Raw genomic sequence first — 27428 nt, 5'->3', positions numbered from 1 at the left:
AACGCGTTTTGGACGTCCACTGACGTTATCGATTGGTCACCACTTGATAACTAACTTATTAAGATGGAATTTGGACGTCCATTGACGTTTAAAATATGTCCTTGACGGACAGACTACTTTTAGACCTATTTTGAACGTCCAGGGACGTTCCTTGTTTACTGGGTTATTTCAACGTTGAATCAACGGCTAAATGTTTACTGGTTAATGATCTACATTTTATAAGTTAAGAAGAAGTATAATCTGGACACCAAACCTGTCTCAGCTGTTTGATCATCATGTGTGTATGTTGTTAATGGCGTACATTTAGTTTGTAGCCAAACTGTTCCATACACAGAAGTACTTCTCTTTATTCTGTAACATTAATTCAAATGTGGTCTAATCTGAAACGGTGAGAATGAACCTGTACTCAATAAAACATTCACTGTTTGCAGAAAAGCGGCAGCACATATGACCAAGCTGCAGCCATGCAGTCTCTATGTTATGAATGAATGAATGAATGAGGCCACTCAGCTACAACACTGACACAGACCGTGCCTACTGCCAACGTTTACTCTTTAAAGTCCTTTAATACTCACATGGTGCAGCAGAAACTGAGTAGAGTAGACGTTTGGATTCTGGTATTAGATGAATTTAATGTGGTGTAAAAGTAGTATTGGTTCTGAGAGAAAGGAGCGGTCTCGTGCGTGTGTGTGTGTGTGAGAGAGAGAGAGAGAGAGAGAGAGAGAGAGGGAGAGAGAGAAAGAAAGCACACACAGGTTTCACTCATGTTGTGGGGACCGAAATCTGTTTAAACAAGCTCATATCGTGTGAACACAAGCTGGTCCCCTCAGCGTAAATCAACACATTTTAGGGTGAAGGTATATATTTAAGGTAGCGGTAATGTCAGGGTTAGGGTTGGGAAACTAGATAAGTTTAACGTTCTTGACGTCCCCACAATGCATGGAAACAAACCCGTGTGAGTGTGTGTGTGTGTATGTGTGTGAATGGCTGTAGTTGCCACCTTAACTGCTCTTTCTCTCCGTCTCTCTCCCCTCTCAGAGCTCAGAGCTGAGAGGAGTCCACAGCCAGGCGGAGGAGGAGGAGGGAGACTCGGCGTTGAATTACAGCGAAGCCGCCGCTGCTGAAAAAGGAGAATGAACGCGAAATGGAAGCTGAGGGGCTGAAACGTGTGTGAGCTTTAAAGTGTCTTTTCTCGCCGTGTGAATACTGTAAACATGCCGGGCTGGAAGAAGAACATCCCCGCCTGTCTACAAGCTGAAGAAGGAGGTAAGGGAGCGCTTTTCCATCCTTTCCCTTCACACGAGGCGCACCGGCTGGGTGCCCGGCGAATTTGTCCGTGTACAAGAGAAAGTTTGTGGGTGTTTTTTCAGCTTTTACACCCACACCTGTGAAGACTGCCTCCAACACGCCTTTGTGTCAACTTTTTCCGCCGGTTCTCCGCCTAGAACCGCTTAGCAAAGAAGCTGAAGTTGCCTTGTATAAATTTGCCGTTCCACCTTAAAGGGTGCTGAAGTTGGCTTCATATTCTAATATCCTGTTCCACCTTAAACGGTGCTGAAGTTATTCGAATTTTCCGTTCCACCTTAAATAGGGCAACGGTTGTATTCCCGCACCTCGCGTGCTCGCTCTTCCCTTTCTCTCTTCCCCCTCTCCGTGCACTTGTCCGTGGCGCCAGAATGGAGCTTCTGCCTCTGAGGCACTGTTTAAGGTGGAATGGAAAATTCGACTGGGAAGCCAACTTAAGCGTCGCCCGCTCTTAGCTGCTTTTTAAAACATTTTCCCACTCATTGCACTTGTTCGCTTCTTCTCTTTCCATGTTTTTAATTACCATGCTGTTGGGCCATATGGCCGCTTTGCTTTCTTCATTCACTCATATGTCGAGAGCGGGAGACAGTAAGCAGTGTGGCTCCTATTCTAAGCACGACCATGTTAGACATGTAACATACCACATGCATACAGAGCGTGTCGCCTAACAGCCTTCCGTAGCGGTGCTTATCTACATTTTCCTGCAGGCTGTGGTCATGCAATTCCATTCAGGTTTTAGCCAGTGGGTACAACGTGAAGAACAGACCTTTCCCTCTGCTTTTTAAACTTGTATAAGCATTGCCTGGCGCCTGGATCAAAACACAAGCGTATATGAATGGCTTATCCCAGCAGTGAATGCTTAGTCTACTGCTCGGAACTATCCATGGCTGCAGGGCATATCCTTAAAGCTTTCACTCGTTGTTTTAACGCCGGTTCCTACTTGTAGCTAATGCAAAATGCTCTTTGTTGCTTTCCCTAACGCTCTATTGTGCCCAGACTCGTCCACTATTGCTCAGAAGAGAGGGATATCTAATCCAGCTCAGCCATGTATGTATTCGAGTTGAAACGTAGGCAGCACTGTGTGCATGGTCTGGGAAATAGTAAGCAGTGTGCACTTGACCGTAGACTCTATGGAGGTTGTTGCACTGAAATAAATGGGGCAGTTGAAAGCAAAACATGCATGTGGAAATAAATCAGGCCAGACAAGTTAAGCAAACCCCTCTGCCTAGCTGTTTAGATATTATGGGCATTGTTGGAAGGATTATCTCGCACCTAATTGAGGGAATTATCTGTGGGTAATTTTGACAGCTGCCATCTTCCCACTTGTTAAGATGCTCTTTTTGAAAAGAACCGAGCAATCTTTACTGTACAGTACATTTCCATTAGTAAGCATTTGCAAATTCTCTAGTGAGTGTGGGAGCATGCTGGAGGGACAGAACGCCACCCTGACACCGTTTGGAAAAAGCATGCCATTTGTGTTCCAGACCTAACATCAGTACCTGTCATTAATAATGCTCTCCAGGTTTGAGTGCAGTCAAACCTTTTGTTGCAGACAGAGGAAGGAGACGAACTCCCTACTGACAGATATGTTAGATGCCTGCAAACCTCTGGAAATACTATAGATTCATATTCTAAATATTGATGACTTTGGAAAAATAAAAAATCAATGAATCAGGACAGCATTACAGATGATAAGAGTTCATGGTTGTGTGGAGTGTGTTCTGTTTGTGTGCTCCTTTTAATTCTCAGAATTCCATGCCGGAGCAGAGCCTCAGTGTTCTCGTTTTCTCTCTCTCTATCTATCTCTATCTCTATCTCTCACTCACACACTCACACACACACACAAAAAGTTTTAAAGTTTCGGCTCAGAGTATGTGTTGAACTTTTTTTTAGCAGAATGAGCTGCGAGCGTTTTATAACCAAAGAGAGTGGAAGCTTCAGTGTCTTTAAATCAACCTGGAATGAGAAGACCACACAAACACTAAATATTAAACTAAGATTACAAACGAAAAACACTGTTTATGGAGGTTTTCCCCGTGCAGGAACGTGTCAGTGTGAGTCACTCAAATGATAAACACACTGCTGTGGTTGGGAATGAACTAAACCCAGGACTGGAGCTTCAGATCACGAATAGGAGTGTATAAATATGTTGTTTAAAATGAAATAGAAAACTGGTTATTTGTACATATCAATATTCTGACCCTTATTGATAATGAGATGGTCCAGGCTTGGTGGTGACTGCCGTTTTGACACTTACACTTCTTTATAATGTTCTGCTTAGTACTTCAAAGGTGCATGGTTTTGTAAAGTCGACTCATGTCTTGAGAATAGTTCACATACGAGAATGAACATGTGCATTTTTCAATTATCCATTAGAGTCGGATGGCAGTGAACCTCAACGTCCCTTAGCTAATAGACGTCTATAAATCGGTATCAGGTATTAATCACAAAGCCCATTATTAATCAGGCGTGGCATGTAGAATAAGCAGTGTCATTGCTTAGAAACGAACACGAGAGTTTGAAAATGACAATAAGGATAAACTTACAGAAACTAATCTGAATAGAAACATATATATAAAAACAACGGTCTACTGTCTTTGCTGTGTACATTTTTTAGACATATTGCAAGGATTATCTTGAATCTAATCGGGGATATAATCTAAAATTAATTATGACAGCTGCCACCATCCGTGGTCCATACTGTACGTTGATATTCATTAGTAAGTAAACGTGAATCTGCTAGAGTATGTTGTTGATTTTTAACGAGTATGCAAATATGAAGTCTGGCATTAGGTCAGATAAGTTGTGGTTTGCATTAATCCACACTCCACATGTATTCTGGCAGCTATATTATCACCTCGGGTCTATAACACACTTTACCTGATTTAAAATTGAGCACTGTGCAGTTGTGTATGATTAATGTGTATAGATTCTTTAGGGCTATGTGTGAACACGTGGAGAATATGGGATGTGTGTCAGGGGATGTACAGAGAATGACTGATAATGAGTTTTTAATCCTTATAAAATGCATACGCATATGTTTATGTAATATCACTATTAATTATGTAGTGTGTCCACACTGTATTCATTAAAGCTCTAAAGCTCTGCTGTTAAATTTGAGTGTATTTTCTGCTTCCTCTGATCCAGGTAATCCCAAACATATTAATGTTGAAGGCTGGTCTCTGGGTGGTCAGCTAATTTTTCTTAAATCTCCTGTGGTGTTCATTGTTTGATTTGGGTTTCCCTTTGTCTTGTTTCCTTTGCCCAGAAAAGACTGACTCCTACACATTCTTTCACACCCGCAGAGTTTTCTTCTAGCAGTAAACGGCTGGATGAATGCAGTTGCAGATTTTAATTTCCGATCTCACACAGGATTGGAGCTGGAGTTTGTTCTGTTGCTCAAAGATGAGAGCTTTGATAGTGACAGTCTCTTGCATGGAGATGGCACCAGGTCTTGAGCAGAGGTTGGGTCTTATCTTCTCTAAATCTATTAATATCCAAAGTCCAGTTTTTCACTTATATTCTTTCGGCTTTTCTGTTCTTTATGCAAGCGGAATGATGTCATGTCTAATCTCCCTGGAAATATCTCTTCGCTAGAATGAGCACAAATGAAGGGTGGTGTTTGCAGGTTGTCGAGTTCTTTGTGGTTCTTATGCCTTCAGAGCATTGAGGGGAGGGCAGTTCCCACACTGTGGTTGTTACAAGTTGTTGTGTTGTGTGAACATCTGTTTGGCTTTGGCTTACTTGTAGTTTGTGGATGCAGGTGCAGTGCACATTATTACGATACTATTACAATTTTATTAAGATTGTGCATCGCAGAAGAGCTTTTACAACAGCTTATGTGTCCTTTTTGTGATGCTAATCCGTCTTTGTCAATAATATATGTACAAACAAACACTTAATAGCTCATGGGAATCATGGGTGTTTTTGACATATATGGAAATGGCCAGGTGTTAGGATGTTGTGACTGTGTAGCTTTTTATTTTTTGGACAAGTTTATCAAACATGTACGCAGCAGGAATATTGTTTATAAAAATGGCTGTCTGATTACGCCTAATCAGGAAGTGTATTTAGACAGGCAGTGGATAATTAAGATGCCATTTTAATTTTTTCATTTCACTGTTAGATTTGTTGGCATAATAACAAATGCAGAATGCTTCAGAAATCAGAGCTTTCCGTCTGTTGACTTTGAATGATGCAAGTATTTGCTAAATTTCCCAAATTTGTCACAGCTACAAAAATAGACTAGCGTCATGCTGTGCAGTCAAAGACATCGACAAGAAACCTGCATAAATACAAAAACACATGCTGTGCCACACGGAAATTAACCTCCAACAGTCAGCTGTCTAACGTGCATAATGAAGATGCACTGGCTTTATACACATGAAGCATCAATGTGGTTGGATCATAACAGAAGTCAAGAAGTTTGCCTGAGCATTTGTTTAATATTGCCTCAGTATCAATTTATGCACCTGTCCAGTATGAATACATTTTTTTTCATAACCATCTCAGGCTTCATGCATCATGCTCTTATCAGTTGTACACATTTCATTGTATAAAATGCTTCAGACATCTACTTCCTGTAATCACCAGTGCTGACAATTCACTACTCTGAAGAAACTGAATAGATTTGGTGTTTCCTTTTAATGCTCGACTACCATTGCCACCGCTGATGGGAAGAATTCCCTAATTCAAATACCTTTGTTTATGGATAATTTATGAACTTTCCACTATAGACAACTTATCTCTATCAACTGCATTTTTCAGCTTGGTTTGGGAAAGTACTTGGGTCAATTCAGAACCAAACCATTTGGGTCACAGGTGGAGAGATGTGCTGAAGGGAAAGGAGCCTAATGGAAAAGAGTGTTTTTACTGTTATTTTTTTCAGGCCTGACCCCACTGTGAATGTGTGTGTATGCAGTAATGATGCTGTGGTTTTGCACAGAAACAGTGCAATGCCATATGCAGTGGTTAATCCTGAGTGCCATTTTTGCCAAGCATACCAGCCTTCCGATCTGCTGCACTGCAGCCTGCCAGTGTGGCATGTAATTGGGTTTGAAGAGGGGAGGTGGGGGGCTGCTGAGCGGACCCAACTAACAAAGCGAGGATATTACCGAAAGCTCAGGCTGATGCTAAATATGTGTTGGATTTGCTCTGAATTTAAAGAAGCGCTTCAATGAAAAATTAAAAGTTACTATACTTTCTGCTTTTCTGAAACACAGCCTAATAACCAAAACACGATTGGTGTCTAAAGTTTACTTCTTTAGTTTTGCACTGGAGCTACAAGGCTGATGATAATTAGAGTTATGTTTATTACTTATTACTATCACTTTAACACTTGTTTATATGCAAATATATGGCATAATCTATTCTTGTATGAATCTAAGCATTATTGCAATTTACTCTTACACTATTTAGGCCTATATCAGTTTTACAGAACTAATTAAAAATATATCAGAGTGGTGATCAAATTTTATAACAAATCTGTCAGCATTTAGTCAAGTTTTAGTTGAAAATGAAGCTCTACGGTCAACTAAAAAGCTTTTATGCAGAGACAGCCCCAGTAGACAGCGTTTGTTCTGGATTGTAGTGTTAAAGAAGTGGAGAAATGTAGGGCATGGACAAAGGCTTTTTATTATTTATTTTTTTATTGTTGTCTGCAATGGCTTGCATTGTGTTCAGTATTGCAGTTTTAGCCTAATACGCAACCTATAAATTAAACTCAAGCTTTCTGTTTTTGTTCTGTCTTTTGTCATCAATATATACATGTACTGTTTTGAACTACAGAAACACAAGAGAATTGAATGTGCTTGTTGTTGTGTAAAGTTACATTAATTAAGTGATTTATTAGAGCTACTCTAATGTAATGTTAAAAGCTTTACCTTAATTTATAATACTTTTCTAATTTATTGGACATCTTTTAGTCATTACTGGGTCTAGTGGCCCTTTTATTTAATTAGGTTGCACCTTCAGATTTTTTTTTACTTTAAAATGGGTTTTAAAGCTCTGCACTGCTCAGAGGTGATATTTGCCTTGCGTGTCTGTGCATTTGACATGGGCCATGTGCATTGCATTAAACCCAGTTCACAGAGGGATAGTCCCAGCCCAAGTGCAGCCACTCCACATTAGTGGCTACTATTTGGCCAGTTTCACTCAGCTTCTGACTGCAGCCAAATGTAGCAATAGCTTACTGTTATGAACCATTATATAAAGAGAAACAAATAAAATGCATCATACATAATTTATGGAGAGGGTATTGAATTTCAAGTACTGGAGATTTCAGCGGTGCTGAAAAATGTCATTTGTCTCATGGTGGTGAGATTTTTATGAGGCGGAATCACATTTTAAGTATTCAAACAAGGTTCCCTCCTTATCTCACCATTGTTTTCATTTCAAACAGATTTCTCTTGGCTCTGCTGTTGGCGTATCTGTGTGGTTAGCCTGAAAAGAGCTGATTAAATGAGCGATGGAGTCTGAGCAGGAAAAGGAGAATTGCTTTACACTAGCTGGAGGAATTTGAGCAGAATTATTGTACAAATGCTACAGCTCTCACCCCCCCCTCCCACCCCCACTGACACAAATCTTGTGCTGAGATGGCACTTGTGAAGACTCACATCTCTTATATCTTAATAAAAAAAATGAATTATGCATTGCCGAACACAGGTTTTAAAATTTTAACATGCATAATCACTCATTAAATGAATGCCCTTCATTAGCATTACCAAAATCAATTTTGTTTTGATTTCCTACAGCTTGACTTTGAAAACTTGTCCTAGTTATACACTTTACTTTGTCTAATGAAGCTAATAGTTTAGCATGTTTTGTTGTATACTACAATTAACTAATGACTGGATTTTCTTTGAAGCGTCTTTTGCGAATCCTTTTGTGGGCAGCTGCTTTTACCTGTGCTTTTATTTCTTTTGAAAGGTTGCTTACTCAGGGTTGTGAAAATAACAGTGGTAAAAATTCCCCAACGGTGTCTGCGACTTCAGCAATATGAGTGTAATGGCCACTCCTATTTCCACGTTGACTGAAAACATAACTTGTCCAAGTCAGGTCTTTGAATGATTGCTTTTAGAAACGAAAGAAAATTGCCTTTTGTTGTGTTTTCTTTTCCGTCAGGTTTGCCATTTTGGCTTGGATGTCATTTGTGTTTGCAGCTAGTACATACAAGTCTCAATCCACAAAGATAATACAGCTGAGAGTATTCTGGGCTCATTCTGCGGGGGACGAGAACTTTAAGCTATTTATTTATTTATTTACTTATTCCAGCATATGTGGTTGTACGCATCGAATAAAAACTGGAGGAGAATGTGGAGCTAGACTGAAAATGTTGTTTTTCTATTCTGTCCACAGCCTATAAGGGAGGTAATGGCCGCACACCATGTATTTACTGAAAGATATTGCGGTGGAACTCCTCGGCCCAGTGGTTCTCCTTGGTGAGAGAGAGGTCATCGGCAGCATTACTCGCCATTTATCTCATTGCTCTGTCTGAGTGTAATGTCAGTGTCCTGAGCTTTTGGAAGTATAAATAACCTTGGCGAACCCATGGACTACAATGCTACCTCACTGGGCTGTCTTGTTGAATGTGTTTGAACATGGGCCTTAGCTACATGTGCTGACCATCCATCGCAAGGTTGTCATTTTGTGTTTTTTTTAATTTAGACTCAGAAGTTGTCTGAGAACTTGCATTTCCAATTTTATACTCTGCAGGAATTAAGCAGTCAAAAACATATTTGCTTTTGCATACTGAATTTGTTAATGTTCTATACAGCTGCAGAACACTGTACTCAATTTCTTCGCAGGATATTAAAAAGCTCTCCAATTACGGCAGCAGCATATCTCTTTTTCTTCTGCGTAGTTTAGTTAAAATGCTATATTTTTCAATAATGTTTGTTGGACACATTCAGAACTTGTGTGGAACATCTGTAAACAATCAGGATGCTCACAGAGTACAGACATGCTTATAACTTGTTGGATGGCTCATTTGCATATTGCTGTGAGCAGCAAATATTGCCATAATGAATTACAAATTATATATTGTGCAGTCCTAATTGAGGATTGTATCAAGTTCTGCTCATGTTTGCAGTTTTATTTCATCACTGGAATGTTCTTGGTTAGGCTGTTCATGTTGAATTTGTTCGGTCCAATTCTTAACGGTGCTGTATCTGATATTTTAGACATTAATATAGCAGTAAACAGCTAACTGCTTTGTAAAGATATAGTGGAGTAAAAGCATCCTGAGCAGAGAATTGGGTCACACACCCACTGTGTTTGTTGTAAGGAAAAAGCTTCACATTAAATATATTCCTTTCTTTTTTGATTACAGGCTGTTCATTTCAGCAGTAGAGAGTTTAGATGAGTAATGATCAGTGAGAGACTTTTAGTGTTCCTAGGCTTTTTTGTGTATATTACGCCACGTTAAGCTTTTTCATTAGAATGTCCCGGTTCAGAACATGAAAGTGAGGAGGGAGGTGTTGTTTAATATGGAGTATGTGTTTTGGTCTGAAATGCTGGTATAATAGTGTAATATCTAGTGGCAGAAAAGTCATGTTGTCACTGTCCAAAAAAAAAGAAAAATTTATCTGGTAAGTAGCGCTTTTTGCAAGAACCACCTAGTGCTGTCAGAAAAGAAATTTGACTGACACGCAAACAGAAAAATTCTGCTATTTTGGCATGATGTGTAGAAGGAGGCATTCTTTGAGTCATGTTGGGCCAGTACAATACAATACATGGAAGTGTGTACATGTGGATATCCAAATAACCAATCAACATTCAACTGGTAGAACCCTAATAATGAGGCCAGCTTAATGCACTGAAGGTACACAGTCAGAAAATTTGTCACTGGTGGTACCTTTTTTCTGTTTCAGTGGTGGTACCCTCAATGGTACATATTTGTACCTTTTAATTAGGGAACATAATTGTACTTTATTTTATTGTTATTCTAGATTTTAAAATTGTGTTGATTTCATTTGCCAGATCAGTTGCCTCCGTTATATCTCCAGGACCACCTCCATGTTTTTATATGACACAGTTCTATAATGAAAGATTACAAACATGTATCTCTTTTTGGAGAAGAGAATGACATGCACTTTTAAGGAACAAAAACTGGAATTTTAAACACTGTTGTACCTTTTTAAAGGTACATTTACACTGTTTGTACCTTTTAGTGACCAATATCGTATCTCTACCGTACCTTTTTTCTGCGTGAAAATAAAAAAATAAATGAACAAAAAATAGTATTCTTAGTCATTTTAGAGCATTTCTGTTGGGTCCATTCTTTGTGTAATTTTCACACAATGTGAAGGACAGCTGCCGTGTTTAATAGAGTCTGTAAACTAAAAATCCACCAAAATGAAGATGGTTTTTCTCTGGACAGCAGAGATATACACAACCTTTTAATAACATGCATGCATGGTGTAATTTAGACAGTTAATCACAGGGCTAGATTTGGACTGGTGAGGATAATGAAACTGAACACTTAGGTGGTGAAATGAAGTATTGAATTAGCTGGGGTATTTTAGTGCTCTGTTTGTACTATTAAAGTAATTTGGTCTGTATTTTTAAAGAGAGCTGAATTTGTTACCCCATTGTCAAGCATGAATATCTGATGCACCTAACCAGAAAATCTAGCATGAGGGCAAGATCAGCCAAACTAATTGAAACTCAGTTTCCCCATGATTTATGATAAAGGGTCGGAGACTAATGATATAATTTGCCAGCATGCAAACTGAGGGAAAGAAGACCTTTCTTAACTAATGAGCCTCAGTGAGAGACCGCAGCCCAATCAGTATGTGGAGAACAGATATCACGGCCATGCTGAAGCGTTCTCTTTTCCTGTTAATTATGGCTGATAATTGCAGCAGAATACATCAACAAGGACATCTAGCAATCAAGGGAAGGACCCCTTACTGGATTTATAGTCATGTGTCTACATGAACTGCAAGGTCCTGCTTTGCAAAGCGAAATAAAAATAGCTCTACTGCGACATGGTTCTGATTGAGATAAATGTGTATCTGTTTGTTTTATACTTTTAGCCAGAATATAATGTGTTTCCTGTAAATGGGTTCAGTGCTTTCAACAGAAACAATGGAATTTTGTATATGACGGTTACATAAAGCTGTTTTGATTATGTTAAAGCTCAGGTAGGTGATTTTGTAGAAACCAGTCAGTGTGGGCAGGTTTGGAAAGAAATCCTACTAAAAAGCCCAGATTCTTTCAGCCCTCTTTCCGAAGCCACTCCCCCAATTTTCACGTGACTGTATTAGTATTGCATGGTATACTGACACTAGAAAAGTATCTCAATACTTTGTCATTAAAAATGGTACAGTACCCCATATAATTTGTACCGATACTTTTAAGGAGTGTTGTAAAATGAGTGGTATTTCCAACGAGTGCCACAGGGGGCAGTGCGCACCAGGAAGCGCCTTGCCTCCTCTTTCTCCCTTAATGATTCTGCCACTAGCGATTGTTTGTACAAACCTTAGCTACTTTTATATAGAAGAGAATCGCCGGTAGCACAACTCGTTAGAACACTGGGACTGACCATGAGTGGGAGAGAAATCTGTCTCCACAGCTTGTCTACTCTTTTCCTGATGTTTTAGGTTTTTAGCTGAAACACTGGGAACTACAGCTCTGCTTTAGATAGAACTAGTGTTACCTTAGCTCCTTGCGGCTTTGCTTAATCTGTACCTCATCAAAGCAATTTGCTGCTATAAGGCAATTATCCCAGACCCCCCTGGTTAAATCTTAGCCCCCCTAATCATTAAACTCTAGTGACGGCCCTGCCTATAAATAAACACAGATAGGCAAGCAAGGCTACATAACTACAGCAATTACACACAAACAAAATGATAAGTTGATGCTAGATGATAGAATTACCTAGAAAAAAATCTATCTGCATCACTTGCCATGTCTTTCTGTGCTCTTAGAGTCCTCCACCATTGGAAAGCTCCACTGATATTTACTCTGGTTTGTCCTCTGGATTAATCCAACTTCTTTTTATTGAATACCATTTCTGCCACTTACTTTTGTTTCTTTAGTTGTTTACCAGCACATGCTGTCACCCACTTCTCTGCTATTTTTCTGCTAGTATGTATGTATGTAAGTAGCTGTGCATGCACAAACGAAAACACGCTCAGGTCCTGTGTGAGGGCGTGGATTTTGGGCAAGTAAGTAGATTATCTGTTAAACCATTCAGACATTTTCTTCAGTCCGAAAGAAATGATTGGATGAAATATTTACAGTTTTTGCTATTTTTTGGCTTGTATACACAACAAATCTCTTTCTTTATGACATCAGATATTTACACTTACTGGCTCCCAGGATGTTAAGAGTATTTTGAGAAATATAACAAAAGATGTTTTTAATACAAATCACCTACCCTAGCTTTAAAGTTACTTTATTTATCACTGTTATTTAGTATCTTGACACACATTTTACAGACACCACAGACAATTATCAGTTGACAAACCTAATAAAGAACTCAAGGTTCCAGTGCAATGTTGCCACAACTTGTTCATCTGAGTAATGGCTGCTGGGATAAAGCTATTTTTATATACTGCTTTGTTCTGCACCTTGGGAGCGTAAACCTAGGGCCAGAGGGAAGAAACTGAAATTTATTTCATTATTAAGTATCAAGTCAGTTATCCACTATAACTGTGGTGTGCAGGGAGTTCATGGATATGTTGTGACTCACCAATCTAGCACATTTTAACAATTTAATTCAGAAAAATTTTGATTTTTAAATATAGAAACCAAAGAAAATGAAGAATATAAAATGGATTTTTAAAAAATCACAGTGGAATGAAGTCATGATGAGTTTGTCAATGTGGAAATAGGACAGTCTCCTCAGACAATACAAGAGTGATTCCCATTTTGCTCATATTTTCACAGTTTATTTCAAAGTGTAGTTTTGTATCAATAGTCCTAAGATTTTTATGAGATTGTACACCTTACACAGTCATGTTTAACTGAAGATAGGCCTCCTACACCACTGGGCCAGTGCTGGTCTGATTGTTTCCATGCTGACTTGCAACATCTGAGTCATTTACCTACTTTAGGATGCACCTATTTTCACACCAGCTGTGACATGTTTTTTAGAGAACACATATTTGGGCAAAAGCACACATCTTAGTCAGTTAAATTCATATTTTCTATTAAAATCAAATCAAATGTATTTGTATAGTGCTTTCTACAACTGATGTTGTCACAAAGCAGCTTCACAGAATAAAATAAATTAAAATAAAGTATCAGAGACTGAAGTATTAGCCGTAGAATTAAAATTAGGGATTTTAAAGGATTCCTGAAGTCTTTTTACAGTTTTAGTAGTTAATCTTTCTCCTATGAAATGTTTTGTCATCTGTGCTTGATTTGGTATTGTTCAGTTAAATCAGTTCAGTTTTTGGCCTTAAAAAAGAAATCAACACAAAGTCAACTTTATATTTGTGTGAATGTTAGATTAAAGGATGACAAGTTTTTTGTTATGCATTACCGCTGGATCTGTGAGGCTATACCTGTCACAAAACACTGGAAGTGAATAGAGTTTTGTGTAAATATCTCTCAACCTACACAGGGTCTGACTTCTGAATGGGGAAACACCACCTACAGGGCAGCTGTGCCAAATATTACTTTATTTAATTGCTTTATCTAGTTCAGTGTCACGGTGGGTCCAGAGCCTACCTGGAATCACTGACTGGATGCAAGGATGAATCTCACATGGGCAGGTTAGGTGATATCGTACTCTAAAACAGGAAGGCAAAAAAACAAAAACAAGCCCAGTAGTCCACCACAGTGTTAAGTGCTGATTTTGGGTTAAATACGACAGGAAGGAAGACCCTTCATTCGATTTTGTGCTCACGGGTATGAGGCTTTATTGTCTAATGTGTGAGGCTTGAGCATCAGTTCGCTGGAAAATCATCTGCTGTGATGTGCTAAACCACAAGTGCTTTCTAGCTTTTTTTAAATTTTGAAACAGTATAATAGCATGAAAAATGTGGATACTTCTGCACCACTCACTGAGACAGTCACTCATACTTATGAACCCTTTTAGAACAGTCAGTCATCATACCAACGTGTGTTTTTGGACTTTGAAACCAGAGCCCCATCCCCAAAGAAGGAGAAAAAAACACCAATATCCACAGACTCTGTAACTGAGGCGAGGTTTGAACACACAACCCCACGAACCTGTAGCTATGTGAAAGTGCCACCATGCTGCCTCAGTTGCATACAATACACAGCAAATAAGCCTGATAATCACAGTTATTCATAACATGAGTAATCATCACCTAAATGTTTGTGACAATTCTAAGCAGCGTTATGTTTTTGACTTGTTGCCTAACTCTAACATAAAGTGTGCGTTTTCTTTGTTCGTACACAAATCCTGCAGTGTTGGTGCTGTCTCGATTAGTCAGTACAGGTGAGATCACGTCTCCCCTTCCGCGGTAATTGTGTCTGAGTTGAATGACAGAACGTATGATACCGCAATCAGCACATTTCGCCCCGGGATAAGCTATTTATCTCTATACGACCTCATCAAAGGGAGGAACCCGTGAAGGGAAGGTGACACTGTGATTGTTTTATGCTCCTTCACTGTTTTTGTGTTTTACTCTAGCAAACAGATAACTGGGATAGAAAACATGTCCCACACGTTCTTATTCCAAATCAACCTTATTCAGGGAGTCACAGAGCTGATAAGCAATTAGCAGTTGCCATCAGATTAGTGTGAACAGAACGTAACACATGAGAGTTGTGAAACTCTTGTGAAAGCTCTTTTTAGAATATGTACGTTCCCTCTAGGGTTGAAAGGCCAGAACATGCTGCACATTCAGGCCTGAGTACAATTCAAGGGGATTCCTTGTTTTCCCAACACAATTAGGCCCCGCTAGTAACTAATTTCGCTTCTAATAATTCATTGGCTCAATTTGACACAAACTGCTTTGTGTCCAGGTGGGTGGGTTGACATGGAAAGGCACCAAAGCTGTCCTTCAGTTGTGTTACCTTCCTCAATGTCACTGTTGCACTGAGGACGTCTTTTGTACTGTCACATCTGTCAGCTCAACTTGCTATTGATTGTGTACTGGCCCTCAGAGGGTAAAGACTCCTGTCCACATGCTGGCCCGCTGTGTAGACTTACACTACCGTCTTGAAGCATTTAAGAGGCAAAGGATTATAACAGATTATATCAGATTGATAGTAACGGATCTTTCCAAAACTTACAAATTTATGTTAGCCCAATAAACAATTCAAAACAAGTTATTTTCTGATGCAAGACTTGGAATTTCTTGGAATTTTTACACATGCACAGTAACTTGCATACAAGGAGAAGCTGTATGTGTCAATGCAAATCTCCATAACATTTTTCCCAAGCGTTACCCAGGACTTTATCATGCTAGGGCACTTGTAGAAACTGTGTAACCTCTGAGTGAGCTCATGTGTGAATAGAGATGGGAGTGTTCTGGAGAATCTCGCAGTCTTCAACATGTGTGAAAGGACAACTCTGGAAAATCTCCGGACCAGATTCGCTGGACTTTTTCTACTGTGCATATGTGAAAATAGCTTTAATAAAAATAATTTTAGTATGAGGAATTCAAAACATTGTGTATTCAGCTTTTCTACTGGAATTTTAGATATTGCTTTGTTTTAGATATTATAAATGTTATTTTTTTGTGGTTTGTGATTAAAAAAAGAAATGTACATTGCATCATTGAGATGTTTCTGATAGAAATTAGCTTTTGAAATGAATTCATATTTGAATTCATAAGTAAGTTAGTGTTTGAGGCGGCACGGTGGCGCAGCAGATCACACAGCTCCAGGGGTCTGGAGGTTGTGGGTAAGATTCCCGCTCCGGGTGACTGTCTGTGAGGAGTGTGGTGTGTTCTCCCCGTGTCCGCGTGGGTTTCCTCCGGGTGCTCCGATTTCCTCCCACAGTCCAAAAACACACGTTGGTAGGTAGATTGGCAACTCAAAAGTGTCCGTAGGTGTGAGTGTGTCTGTGTTGCCCTGTGAAGGACTGACGCCCCCTCCAGGGTGTATTCCCGCCTTGCGCCCAATGATTCCAGGTAGGCCCTGGACCCACTGCGACCCTGAACTGGATAAGCGCTTACAGAGAATGAATGAAAGTTAGTGTTTGACACCATGGCAATAAAGGCAGCTTTAGAATCAATTTACAATCATTGGTTCAGTTCCCCCCCAGGCTAATGTCTGTCTGTCAGGTGTATTCTCCCTGTGTCTGTGTGGGTTTCCTCCTGCAGTCCAAAAATGCATCTTGGTAGGTCAGCTGGCTATGTGAAATCATCCTCTGGAATAAGTGTGAGGGTGTATCGGTAACCGCGTGATGCCCTGTGATCGACTTGTGCCTCATCCAGGGTGTGTTCCTGCCTTGACCCCAATCAAGAAGTTACCAAAGATGAATGAATTATAAGCAAATTAAAGCTTCTCTTTAATGTCAAAGGTTCTATATTACATTATTAAAGACTTTAGACCAAAGCCTTTGTCCTCACCAGCCAGTTAATCAAGATATAATTTAGTAATATTTCGGTCTTTGTACTTAACAGCTGGTGCCCATGTCACAGAACCTTTGCTAATACCTAGAACAAAGGTCTACCACTCTCAAACTGTCTAATAGGGTCTCTAAACTCTAAACAGGTGACCAATGGTGGTCACTGGAGGGCAGCTCTGGAGCCCCATAACATATTACCCTCCCCAGTTCTCCATTTCTTCTTAAAAGCAGCATTAATGGAAGACATAAGTGAAGAGAAGGAAACTGAAGATGCGGAAAGAAAACCCGATGGGAGGCTTAAATCCTACTCCTGTTCCCTGCTGTGCACTTAATATTGAGCTGCACTTTCACTTCCACTATGGTGACTGGAGCTGAAAGGCAGTGAATGAGTGAGGTACAGTGAAAGCCACCACAGCCCCTTTCTCTGCTCCCTAATCTCTTTCATGTCAGATAGAGTTAATGCCACCACTTCAGAGAGCCTGGGATGAGTATTCGCCCTTAATTACAGGCTGTGTTTGAGTGTGACGACTGCCGTTATCTGTATTGTCATCAAATCGGAATGATCTCCACAACGAGTTTGCGGTGTAGACAGAGTAGCTGCTGGGGGGATTTTAAACAGCGAGATGGAAATGGAAGAACAAGGGCTAATTTTGAATTCCATGGCCCGAGGAGCCTTTTTCGTTTCACGTTCGCTTGGGAAATGAGTAGCGCGGTCCTTCTCAAAAGGACTATGTTTATCAAACGGTAGTTGTTGACCTAAGCATTGCACACACACACACATATGCACACACACAGAGCTCATGAATGGCAAATCAGCTTGTGAGTGCCTATTGGTTGAGTGCTGGATGTGCTCTCTCTGCTTGATCGCATGGCCATCAGGCTCCAAATGACTCATGAATGTGGATAAAATATGAAAAATCATGCAGAAAGATTGCCGATCACTGGTGTGCTAATTGGATTTCTGGGGTCTGAACTGGAGAGGATTTTGGTGAACATGTTTGTTTGTAGCCGAGCAGGAGATTTTTCTGGTTGTTTTGCTAAGCAACATCTAAAATGGCAGCGTATTACCAGTGTATCTGTTGTAGTAGAGAGTGAAGGGGTAATTGTGTCTTCACTAGCTTTCAGAATAACCAAGGAAGACTGTGCACTTTTGTAAAGAACTGCAGATAAGGAAGTCCTGTTCCCTTAAACGCTGATACATATTGTAGCATCTTTGCAATGTTGGGGAAGGAAATCATGTAGGTGAGAAGGAACTGATAAGACTCGGGCAGGCTTAAGCTTCTTGTGGAATGGCTGGGAGATATGCAGGTGAGGTAGCGCTGGCCAGAACCAGGGGATAAAACCTCCTGCAGCCTCAGCAGCACACCGTCTGCAGCAGTTCCAGCTGGAACAGCCCCTGTCAAAAGTGGACCACATGCCAGAGACCTACTTCTGCCTTTAACCCTTAGTGTAGTGAAGTGTGGAGGGTTCTGTGTTGCTGTTTAAATGAAATTGAAATGGAAATTAAAATTTCATAATGACATTCATTACTTGATTACGTAATCAATAACATTTTATATTTGATTTACATTCTACAGACAAAGATTTGAGTGCCTAGTTTTGACCATTTGCTTGATTGATTAAATTGATTTAATCATAACAGGGGACATGTCATGCAATGATATAAAAACAAACCATATGGGGTAACACAAAAACACTAAATAGCTTTTGGTCACAATGGAGGCCCTTTATTACAATTTATTTTGATGGCAAAATTATATTGGTTTAGAATTGAGTTAAATCAGGATATTTTTCATTTTTATGTCTACCTGATACATAAGCATTTAAAAAATGATGACATAAGATGGACAGCTATGTGGATACGTATTAAGGAAAAATATAGCCTGTACATATAGGGGGTTTGGAATTCATTCATTCATTATCTGTAACCGCTTATCCAATTCAGGGTCGCGGTGGGTCCAGAGCCTACCTGGAATCATTGGGCGCAAGGCGGGAATACACCCTGGAGGGGGCACCAGTACTTCACAGAGCAACACACACACACACACACACACATTCACTCACACCTACGGACACTTTTTTTTGAGTCGTCAATCCACCTACACGTGTGTTTTGGACTGTGGGAGGAAAGTGGAGCACCCAGAGGAAACCCACACGGATACGGGGAGAACACACCAACTCCTCACAGACAGTCACCGGGAGCGGGAATCGAACCCACAACCTCCAGGTCTGACTGCGACACTACCTGCTGCGCCACCGTGCCGCCCTTACTGTATAACTGTAACTCAGAATTGTCATTTTATGGTAAAATTTGGTTGCTATTAAAAGACCATTGCAATTTTATAAGAAAAAAAAAACCAAAACGAAACAAAATAAACTGTTTCCATTGATAGGCTACATTCACGATCGCTAACATCACATCAAAATCACCAGCTCATCTTTAAATCTTCTAAACCAGAACTTGCATGTCATTTTGGATACAACGCCACGAACAGAACAAATTGATGCACATGCTTTTGCAGCACTTTTAACTTGATGTTTAGTTACAAATAAATTATTCTCACTTGCCATTTTCAAACTACTCAAGGTTTAGGCTACTTTTTATTGAATAAAATGACAAATGTTATTTGTAACACTACGCATTACCATAAAATGACAAAAGAGCAGGAGACTGTTTGAATTTTCAATTACAATTATATGTTACACAAAAATTAGTTACAAATTATTTGTACACTGACTTTCCTCTGAGTTTTTGTGAGCTACTGCCAGGACATTTTGTCATCACCTTTGATAGCTCCAAGTGTCAAAAGGCAGCAGACAGCAGCATGGGCATTTCCCTTTCATTTTATGTAAAGGTTACTAGGCTGTTAGTTGTGTGAAGGTGTTTAGTTGTTTCTAAGCTCAAGCTGCGATGTTAATGTGAGGGGACAGCTTGTGACCTGAAGGTTGCAGCTGTCTTTTAGAAGAAACAAATGCAGATCAGAAGAGAGCAGCAGAAGAAAGGGTGCACTGTTATTCACATTGTAATCATATGTGTTCACTACTGACCCATTTAGACTTGGCAATGCTGCAGTTCAGAGATTTGAAAGAAGCTGTTGTAACAAACTGGTTATTTTTTATCAGTAGAGAGTAAAGGTATTCTCAGGCTGTGAATAATTCAAGCTATTCAGTGTTCTTTTTCCTCAGCTTTATGTGTGTAACAGAGCCCGAAGTTGTCTGGCTTTAATTTCCATATGTGTGTTTTAATATAACTACAGCAATTTCATAAACACACACCTTGTATGCAAATGACCACAAAATCGCATTGTGCTGAAACGAACACACCCCATGGCTATTGAATTATCCACAGATTTTTAAACAGCACCAGAAACCGTATGTTAAACTCAATATATGAAGCATTTCATCTGTGAACCCCCTATGGGAGTGTAGCGGATATAATTGCCTGCTTGACTAAGAGGCATCAATCATTATTTTGCAATCACAACATCTCTAAACATTCTCTCCTTTGACAATATATTTTTGGAATAAAAATATTTCCTGTGTTCCTCTACTTTTTTTTTTTTTTATTCTGTCAGCGCAAGTGTTATAGATGCTACAAGGCTCTGAATTTTACAAAATAGCTTTCTGCATTCTATGAAGAGGATGATGATGATGATGATGATGCATGATGGGTAGTCCTCTGACAACCCCTTGATAGATGGGTCTGAATCACAGTGTCAGATTGGGGTCAGTCAATGAGAAAACGTCATCATGACCCTTCCTTCTCCTGTCAACCATCCTTGTCGTTCTCCAGTGCTGAGTCATGAACGTCCTGCTCTTTGGCTTGATGGATACTTATTAGGAGAAGGAGAGTGTAGTTAGTATCCAAGGCGGCGTGTGACAGCCGGGTGTTAGAGTAAGCCAGAAATCCAGGATGCCGGAAGCGTTAGAGCCATGCCAGGAGCCGCTGTCAGCAGCTGAACTGCTTGATGAGGCATCGACAGCTTTGCCAAGACCAAACTACTCTATATTGATTAGTCGATACTGCAGACATCAACTTGGCGGTGGGTTTCGGATGTAGATGCTGCCTTTTTTCCCCCTCCTTTCCAGCTGCTTCATGAAGGATTCTGTTGAGAGCCCAATGTGCTGCTGAGAGCTCCAGACCCTTCAGACGCGAAGCAAATATTAATTTAATATAAGCTGATCCGTTAAATACACAGGTTCCGCTTGGCTTATGGGCCTTGAAGCACCGATTATGTTTTGTTTAATTAATTTTTTCTGATTGAGGTGAATAGAAATTTTGAAATGAAAAAGAATGTCAATCATTAATTATTTCTGTGTAAAAGAGTGGGGTGTTTTATTATGATTTTAATTTCATTCCTTTGAAAAGTCATTTAAAGGTGACATTATTCTCTTTTCCAACAAGTTAACGCAGACCACCTGGATGTTAATGAAATGTTGGTTACATGCTTCGTGTCAAAATCAGAGTCTTACACCACCACCGATCTCCCCTGTCTAAACAACTGGGTTCAGATCAACCATTTTCAGTGCCTGTTCCTTTAATTTATAATGAGCCATCGTTCACTGTTGTTCATAGTGTTGTAATTGTAAGCTAATCTTGTGTATGATTAACTATAAAATGGCTTATGTAAAATCATATTTTATCACATAATTTCTGCATGTAACGGAACAGCAACGTAAATATTTCTTGAATTTCCCCTGGGGATCAATAATCTATCTCTCTATCTCTATCTGTATCTCTCTATCTCTATCTCTCTCTCTCTATCCATCTCCATCCATCCATCCATCTCTCTCTCTCTCTCTCTCTCTCTAATACTTTGTATAAAGTCGTTGTGAACTGCCTACGGCCATCATGTGTCAGGGTAGATATTTTATTTAAAGTGGAAAATGCAGAAATATGCCCAGAATGTAAACCTACTTTTGTTGTTGTACAGTATTGGGTGCAGCAGTACGATATTCTGGGTTCCTGGGTCCCACATAACGAATATTAGGTTTATTCCACTGTCATAGTCAATGGTAAAAATGTGTGAAAATTGAAACCTACACCAAGTGTTTCACTGACTGCTGTGGTTTGCTGCTGGTGATAGTGCAGAATTTTCCATTACTGCTCTGCTGAAAGCAATGGAATATCCAATTTGCTGTCAGCCGTCTTCCTTCATAATAAAAGAGTGCTGCAAACACTTCCGGGGAATTGTCTAACTTCCATGCATAAACTCTTTGGATTTTCATGTGTTTCTTTCTCATGTATAACAGCAGCAGGTTTACTTCTACAAGTACTGAATACCAGTGTGACCCCTGTGTCAGTGTTCTTAAACACAGATGTTGTGGTGTAATACAGAGATTTAGGGCAAATCCCTTGACATCTAACACCTGCTTTCGATTTTCTCACAAAGATGTCATCTAACCAGAGGGCAGAGAGTTTGCATTGTGTACCAGCTGCGTGCCATGTACACCGCAGCGCTAAGAGTAACTCATGGAGCACTAATGTCATCTCTCCCAGCTGGTGACTCAAGGCTAACATGACTTGGCCAGAACTGTAATGGTCCATTGAGACTGGAGATGGGCGGCTGCACTTGCAATATTAATGCCACCCTTGATGGACCTGAGGCCTCTGCGAGTGACTCATCATCACCTGATGTATGAGCACACAGCTATTCAACATCCTAACCTTTAGCATTGGTATAAGCATTAAGCTCTTTCCTATTTCAGATACATACCCATCAATTGTCACATTTAAATATTTGACATAGATGCTGGTAACCAGTTATAATTTTGCCATATTTAACACAATGCATATGTCAAATGCAGATGGTACATAGTTATTTTAGCTACTTAGTTACCATATAAAACATAGAAATGGGATATATTGTCAAATTTTGCGCAGTTCCCCGGTGTCTTAATGAAACATCTTTGACGTGCTTTGTCCAAAAGTGGGTGAAACACTGTCTAAACCACCCTTTTCATTTCGGTGCCTGTTCCTTTAAGTGACAATGAGTCACTGTTCACTCAAACATGAGTGTACAGCAGTGAGAAATGAGCACATGGAAGGTCTAGTTTTTAGCAATTTTCGCTTAGACCTCTTTTTATGGGGCATGTTTCCTCAGGATTCTCTACCACTTTAGTAAACTACACTTAAAATTGTTTATACATGGTTTAAATTTGTTTATTAATGGTCATTATTTATAACACGATAGAAAGGGTAACAGTGACCTCTTAACTGCCAAATAGTGCAACCACATCCATCTAAACTGTTAGAATTCACATCTGTCAACTTCTGCACATATTTGTTAATAGGTTTAATCAATTACCACCATGTTTTAATCAATTAACCACCAAAAAATGTTTTTTTAGACATTGATGACAAAGTGATGCACAGCACATATGACTCATCATCATCATCATCATTTTCTTCTCCGCTTCTCCATTTCAGGGTCGCGGTGGCAACAGGGCGAGCAAAGAAGCCCAGACGTCTCTGTCCCTTGCAACATCCACCAATTCCTCCTGGGGGATCCCAAGGCGTTCCCAGGACAGCCGGGAGATATAATCCCTCCAGCGTGTCCTGGGTCTACCCGGGGGCCTCCTTCCAGTTGGACGTGCCTGGTATACCTCCAGTGGGAGGCGTCCAGGAGGCATCCTGATCAAATGCCCAAACCACCTCAACTGACTTCTCTCAATGCGAAGGAGCAGCGACTCTACTCCGAGCTCCTCCCTAGTCACTGAGCTCCTCACCCGATCACGGAGAGTACGCCCAGCGACCCTTTGGAGAAAGCTCATTTCGGCCGCTTGTATCCGTGATCTTGTTCTTTCGGTCATTACCCAGAGCTCATGACCATAGGTGAGAGTGGGAACGTAGACTGACCGGTAAATTGTGAGCTTTGCTTTATGGCTCAGCTCTCTCTTCACCACAATGGTGCGGTACAGTGACCGCATTACTGCAGACGCTGCACCTATCCTACGGTCAATCTCACCATCCCTCTTCCCATCACTCGTGAACAAGAACCCGAGATACTTGAACTCCTTCACTTGGGGCAGGTTCTCACTCCTTACCTGAAGGGAGCATGCCATCTGTTTCCAGGAGATAACCATGGCCTCAGACTTGGAGGTGCTGATCCGCATACCGACCGCTTCACACTCGGCTGCAAACAGCTCAAGTGAATGCTGGAGGCCTCCGTGCGAAGAAGCCAGAAGAACAACATCGTCCGCAAAAAGCAGAGATGCCACCTCCTGAGCTTCTCGACGGAAGCCCTCCTGCCCCCGGCTACGCCGCGCCACCCTGTCCATGAATATCAGGAACAGGAGTGGAGATAAGGCACAGCCCTGACGGAGTCCAATGCCCACACTGAACAAGCCTGACTTACTACCAAGGATGCAAACACAACTCAAACTCTGAGAGTACAAGGACTGTACGGCTCGCCGGAGCGACCCTGGCACCCCATACTCCTGGAGCACCTCCCACAGAATCTCTCGGGGAACACGGTCATATGCATTCTCCAAATCCACAAAGCATGTGTAGAGTGGAGTAGCAAACTCCCACGCCCCCTCAATCATCTGTGCAAAAGTAAAGAGTTGGTCCATAGTTCCACGGCCAGGACGAAATCCGCATTGTTCCTCCAAAATCCTAGGTTCGACTATCAGACGGATTCTCCTTTCCAGCACCTTGGCATAGACTTTCCCCGGGAGGCTGAGAAGTGTAATGCCACGACAATTGGCACACTTTCTCCGGTCCCCTTTTTTGAAAATAGGAACCACCACCCCGGTTTGCCAATCCAAAGGCACCGTTCCCGAGGTCCATGCGATATTGTATAGACGTGTTATCCAAGACAGCCCCACAGTATCGAGTGCCTTCAGTAACTCTGGGCGAATCTCATCCACTCCTGGAGCTTTGCCACTGCGAAGCTTTTTCACCACCTCAGTGATTTCAGCCAAGGAAATGGAATCTGACCCCCCAGACACTTCTGGCCCTACCTCCTGTACAGGAGGCATGTCTCTCGGGTTAAGGAGTTCCTCAAAGTGCTCCTTTGAGTTTCACCATCCTTGCTGAGCATAGCTTGGACAGTGTCCCCCCTCCCCCTCCTGAGCTGTCGGAGTGTTTTCCAGAACCTCTTTGAGGCCGCCCGGAAGTCATTCTCCATGGCCTCTCCAAACTCCTCCCATGCTCTGGATTTTGCTTCACCAACTGCCACAGCTGCAGCTTTTTCGCCTGCCGGTACCCATCCGCAGAATCGGAAGTTCCCCGAGCTAGCCAAACTCGAAAAGCCTCCTTCTTCCACTTGACAGCTTCCCTCACCCCTGGTGTCCACCAACGGGTTCTTGGGTTGCCGCCATAACAGGCACCGACAAGCTTTTGACCACAGCTACATGCAGCCGCTTCCACGATGGAGGTCCGGAACAGTGTCCATTCAGACTCCATTCCCCCTACCTCCTCCGGAACATGTGAGAAGTTCTCTCGGAGGTGAGAGTTGAAATCCATCCGGACAGAGTCATCTGCCAGCTTTTCCCAGCACACCCTCACAATACGTTTGGGTTTACCAGGTCTGTCCGGCAGCTTTCCCCGCCATCGGATCCAACTCACCACCAGATGGTGATCGGTTGACAGCTCAGCCCCTCTCTTTACCCGAGTGTCCAAAACATACGGCCTCAGGTCAGAAGACACAACCACAAAGTCGATCATTGACCTTTGGCCCAGAGTGCTCTGGTACCAAGTACACTTATGAGCAATCTTATGTTCGAACATGGTGTTCGTTATGGACAAACCATGGCTAGCACAGAAGTCCAACAACATCACACCACTCGGGTTTAGATCAGGCAGTCCGTTCCTCCCAATCACTCCTCTCCAGGTTTCCCAGTCATTGCCTACGTGAGCATTGAAGTGCCCCAGCAAAACAACAGAGTCAGTGCATGGAATCCCCTCTAGAACTCCAGTCACACACTCCACAAGGCCGAATACTCTGAGCTGCTGTTCGGTGCATACGCACACACAACAGTCAAAGTTTTCCTCTCTGCAAGCCGGAGCCGCATTGAGGCGACCCTCTCGTTTACTGGGACAAACTCCAGCTGTACAGGCGCCAGCCGGGGACTTGTGAGTATCCCCACACCCGCCCGGCGCCTCTCACCCTGTGCAACTCCTGAGTAAGAGAGAGACCAACCCCTATCGAGGAGTTTGGTTCCAGAGCCTACACTGTGTGTAGAGGTGAGCCCAACTATATCTAGCTGGTATCTCTCAACCTCACGCACCAGCTCTGGCTCTTTCCCCCCCAGTGAGGTTATGTTCCACGTACCAAGAACCAGTTTCCGCTGACAAGTTCCACGACGCCAGGGGCCCCCTTGCCCCTGCTCTGTGCCCGATGGGCATTGCACCGCACCCCTACTCTGGATCTTGCGGGTGGTGAGCCTACATGATCATCACATATGACTAACATATGAAATGACCGAATTCACAATCTCAAGTTTTAGCCAGTTCTACATCTTGACATTTTCATAAGATTATCTGACACTTTCTGTATTAAAAAAAAAATAAAAAATCAGTTGCCTTTTCTTTGCCTTTTCTAAAAATGAAGATAAATGACCTTTAAGATGTTTACAGTCTAATAACCATGCAATAAACAGATTTTATAGCATTTATAAACTTTATAAGTGTATAGTCTTATTTTATAGTGGTACCTAGGAGTCTTATTTCTCTGTACACTTTGTATCTGTTTTAAACTTTTTAACATCACCTCACATAATCACTAGTAGAATGTATTCAAGACAAGGGGAGGTCAAATTTGAAATTCGCTTGATGTCAGAAGCCAATCCAAATCAGAACTGCTCATTATTTTTCAAATGATTGGCTTAGGCACACAGCAAAAAGCTGACTGGGCCGTCTGGTTTCCCAGTTTGTGGGTTATTAGGCCCATTGATGTTCTAATGGAATGAAACTGATATTTCTTCATATGTCACTTTTAAGATTACAGATTTTTAAAAACTTTAAAAAACTAAACTCATGAAATTGGCTGCTGAGCTTACCAAAGATATAAAAGGTGAATACAAAAGATGTAGCTAGTCTTGAGTAACAGTGCTAATAGCTCCAGATTTTTCACCTGCTGTTAGCCATAGCCCTCTGGGTGTGTTTAGTGCAATGATTTGAACCACATATGGGAGAATAGCTATGCCTTCCCATGCTGACTACATTTATCAGTAAATAATGTATTGCCCCTTGATATATTATGCATATTCTCTTCTTGAATCCCCTAGTTGGAGATTGGTTGCTGCTCTGGCTCCCCTAGTGAGCCTGTACTTTTGTCTCCTGCCACGGCACAGCATGGGCTGGGCATCACACCCACAGGGTGCCTCTAATTGCTAATGAACAGAGCTAGCTGGGCGCATCTGCGTAGTCAGCTGACCTCTGCTAGTTCCCACTGCGCTGGGCTGCTCTGCACTGCGCTCTGCTGTCCCCCTCCTCTCCCTCTCATGCATGTGTTCTCTGAGTCCTCTGAGATATGCTGATGTCAGCCTCTGCACATTTCTGCCACCGGATTACTAAACTGAGGCAATTTGCTCTACCCTACTGCCTGTCTGTCTATACATTTATGCTAACCATCACAAAAGGCAATTTGCCTTCATTTTTTGTTTCAGATTGGTCGCA

The 27428-nt window shown here is 41.3% G+C and overlaps 1 protein-coding gene across 1 annotated transcript in view; it reads left to right on the top strand.

The window, feature by feature from the left end:
- The first annotated feature begins 1089 nt into the window (after positions 1 to 1089).
- grip1 (glutamate receptor interacting protein 1) overlaps positions 1090 to 27428 on the top strand; it is a 401866-nt gene continuing 375527 nt past the window's right edge. Inside the window, exon 1 of the mRNA XM_066667721.1 lies at positions 1090 to 1266. Within this exon, the coding sequence (XP_066523818.1) occupies positions 1215 to 1266 (52 nt within the window). The 5' untranslated portion in view covers positions 1090 to 1214. The remainder of the gene's footprint in view (positions 1267 to 27428) is intronic.

The sequence above is a fragment of the Hoplias malabaricus genome, chromosome 4 (assembly GCF_029633855.1).
Source record: "Hoplias malabaricus isolate fHopMal1 chromosome 4, fHopMal1.hap1, whole genome shotgun sequence".
Classification (NCBI taxonomy): domain Eukaryota; kingdom Metazoa; phylum Chordata; class Actinopteri; order Characiformes; family Erythrinidae; genus Hoplias; species Hoplias malabaricus.
The sequence above is the reverse complement of the archived record's forward strand: the minus strand, read 5'-3'. Positions and strand labels throughout refer to the sequence as shown.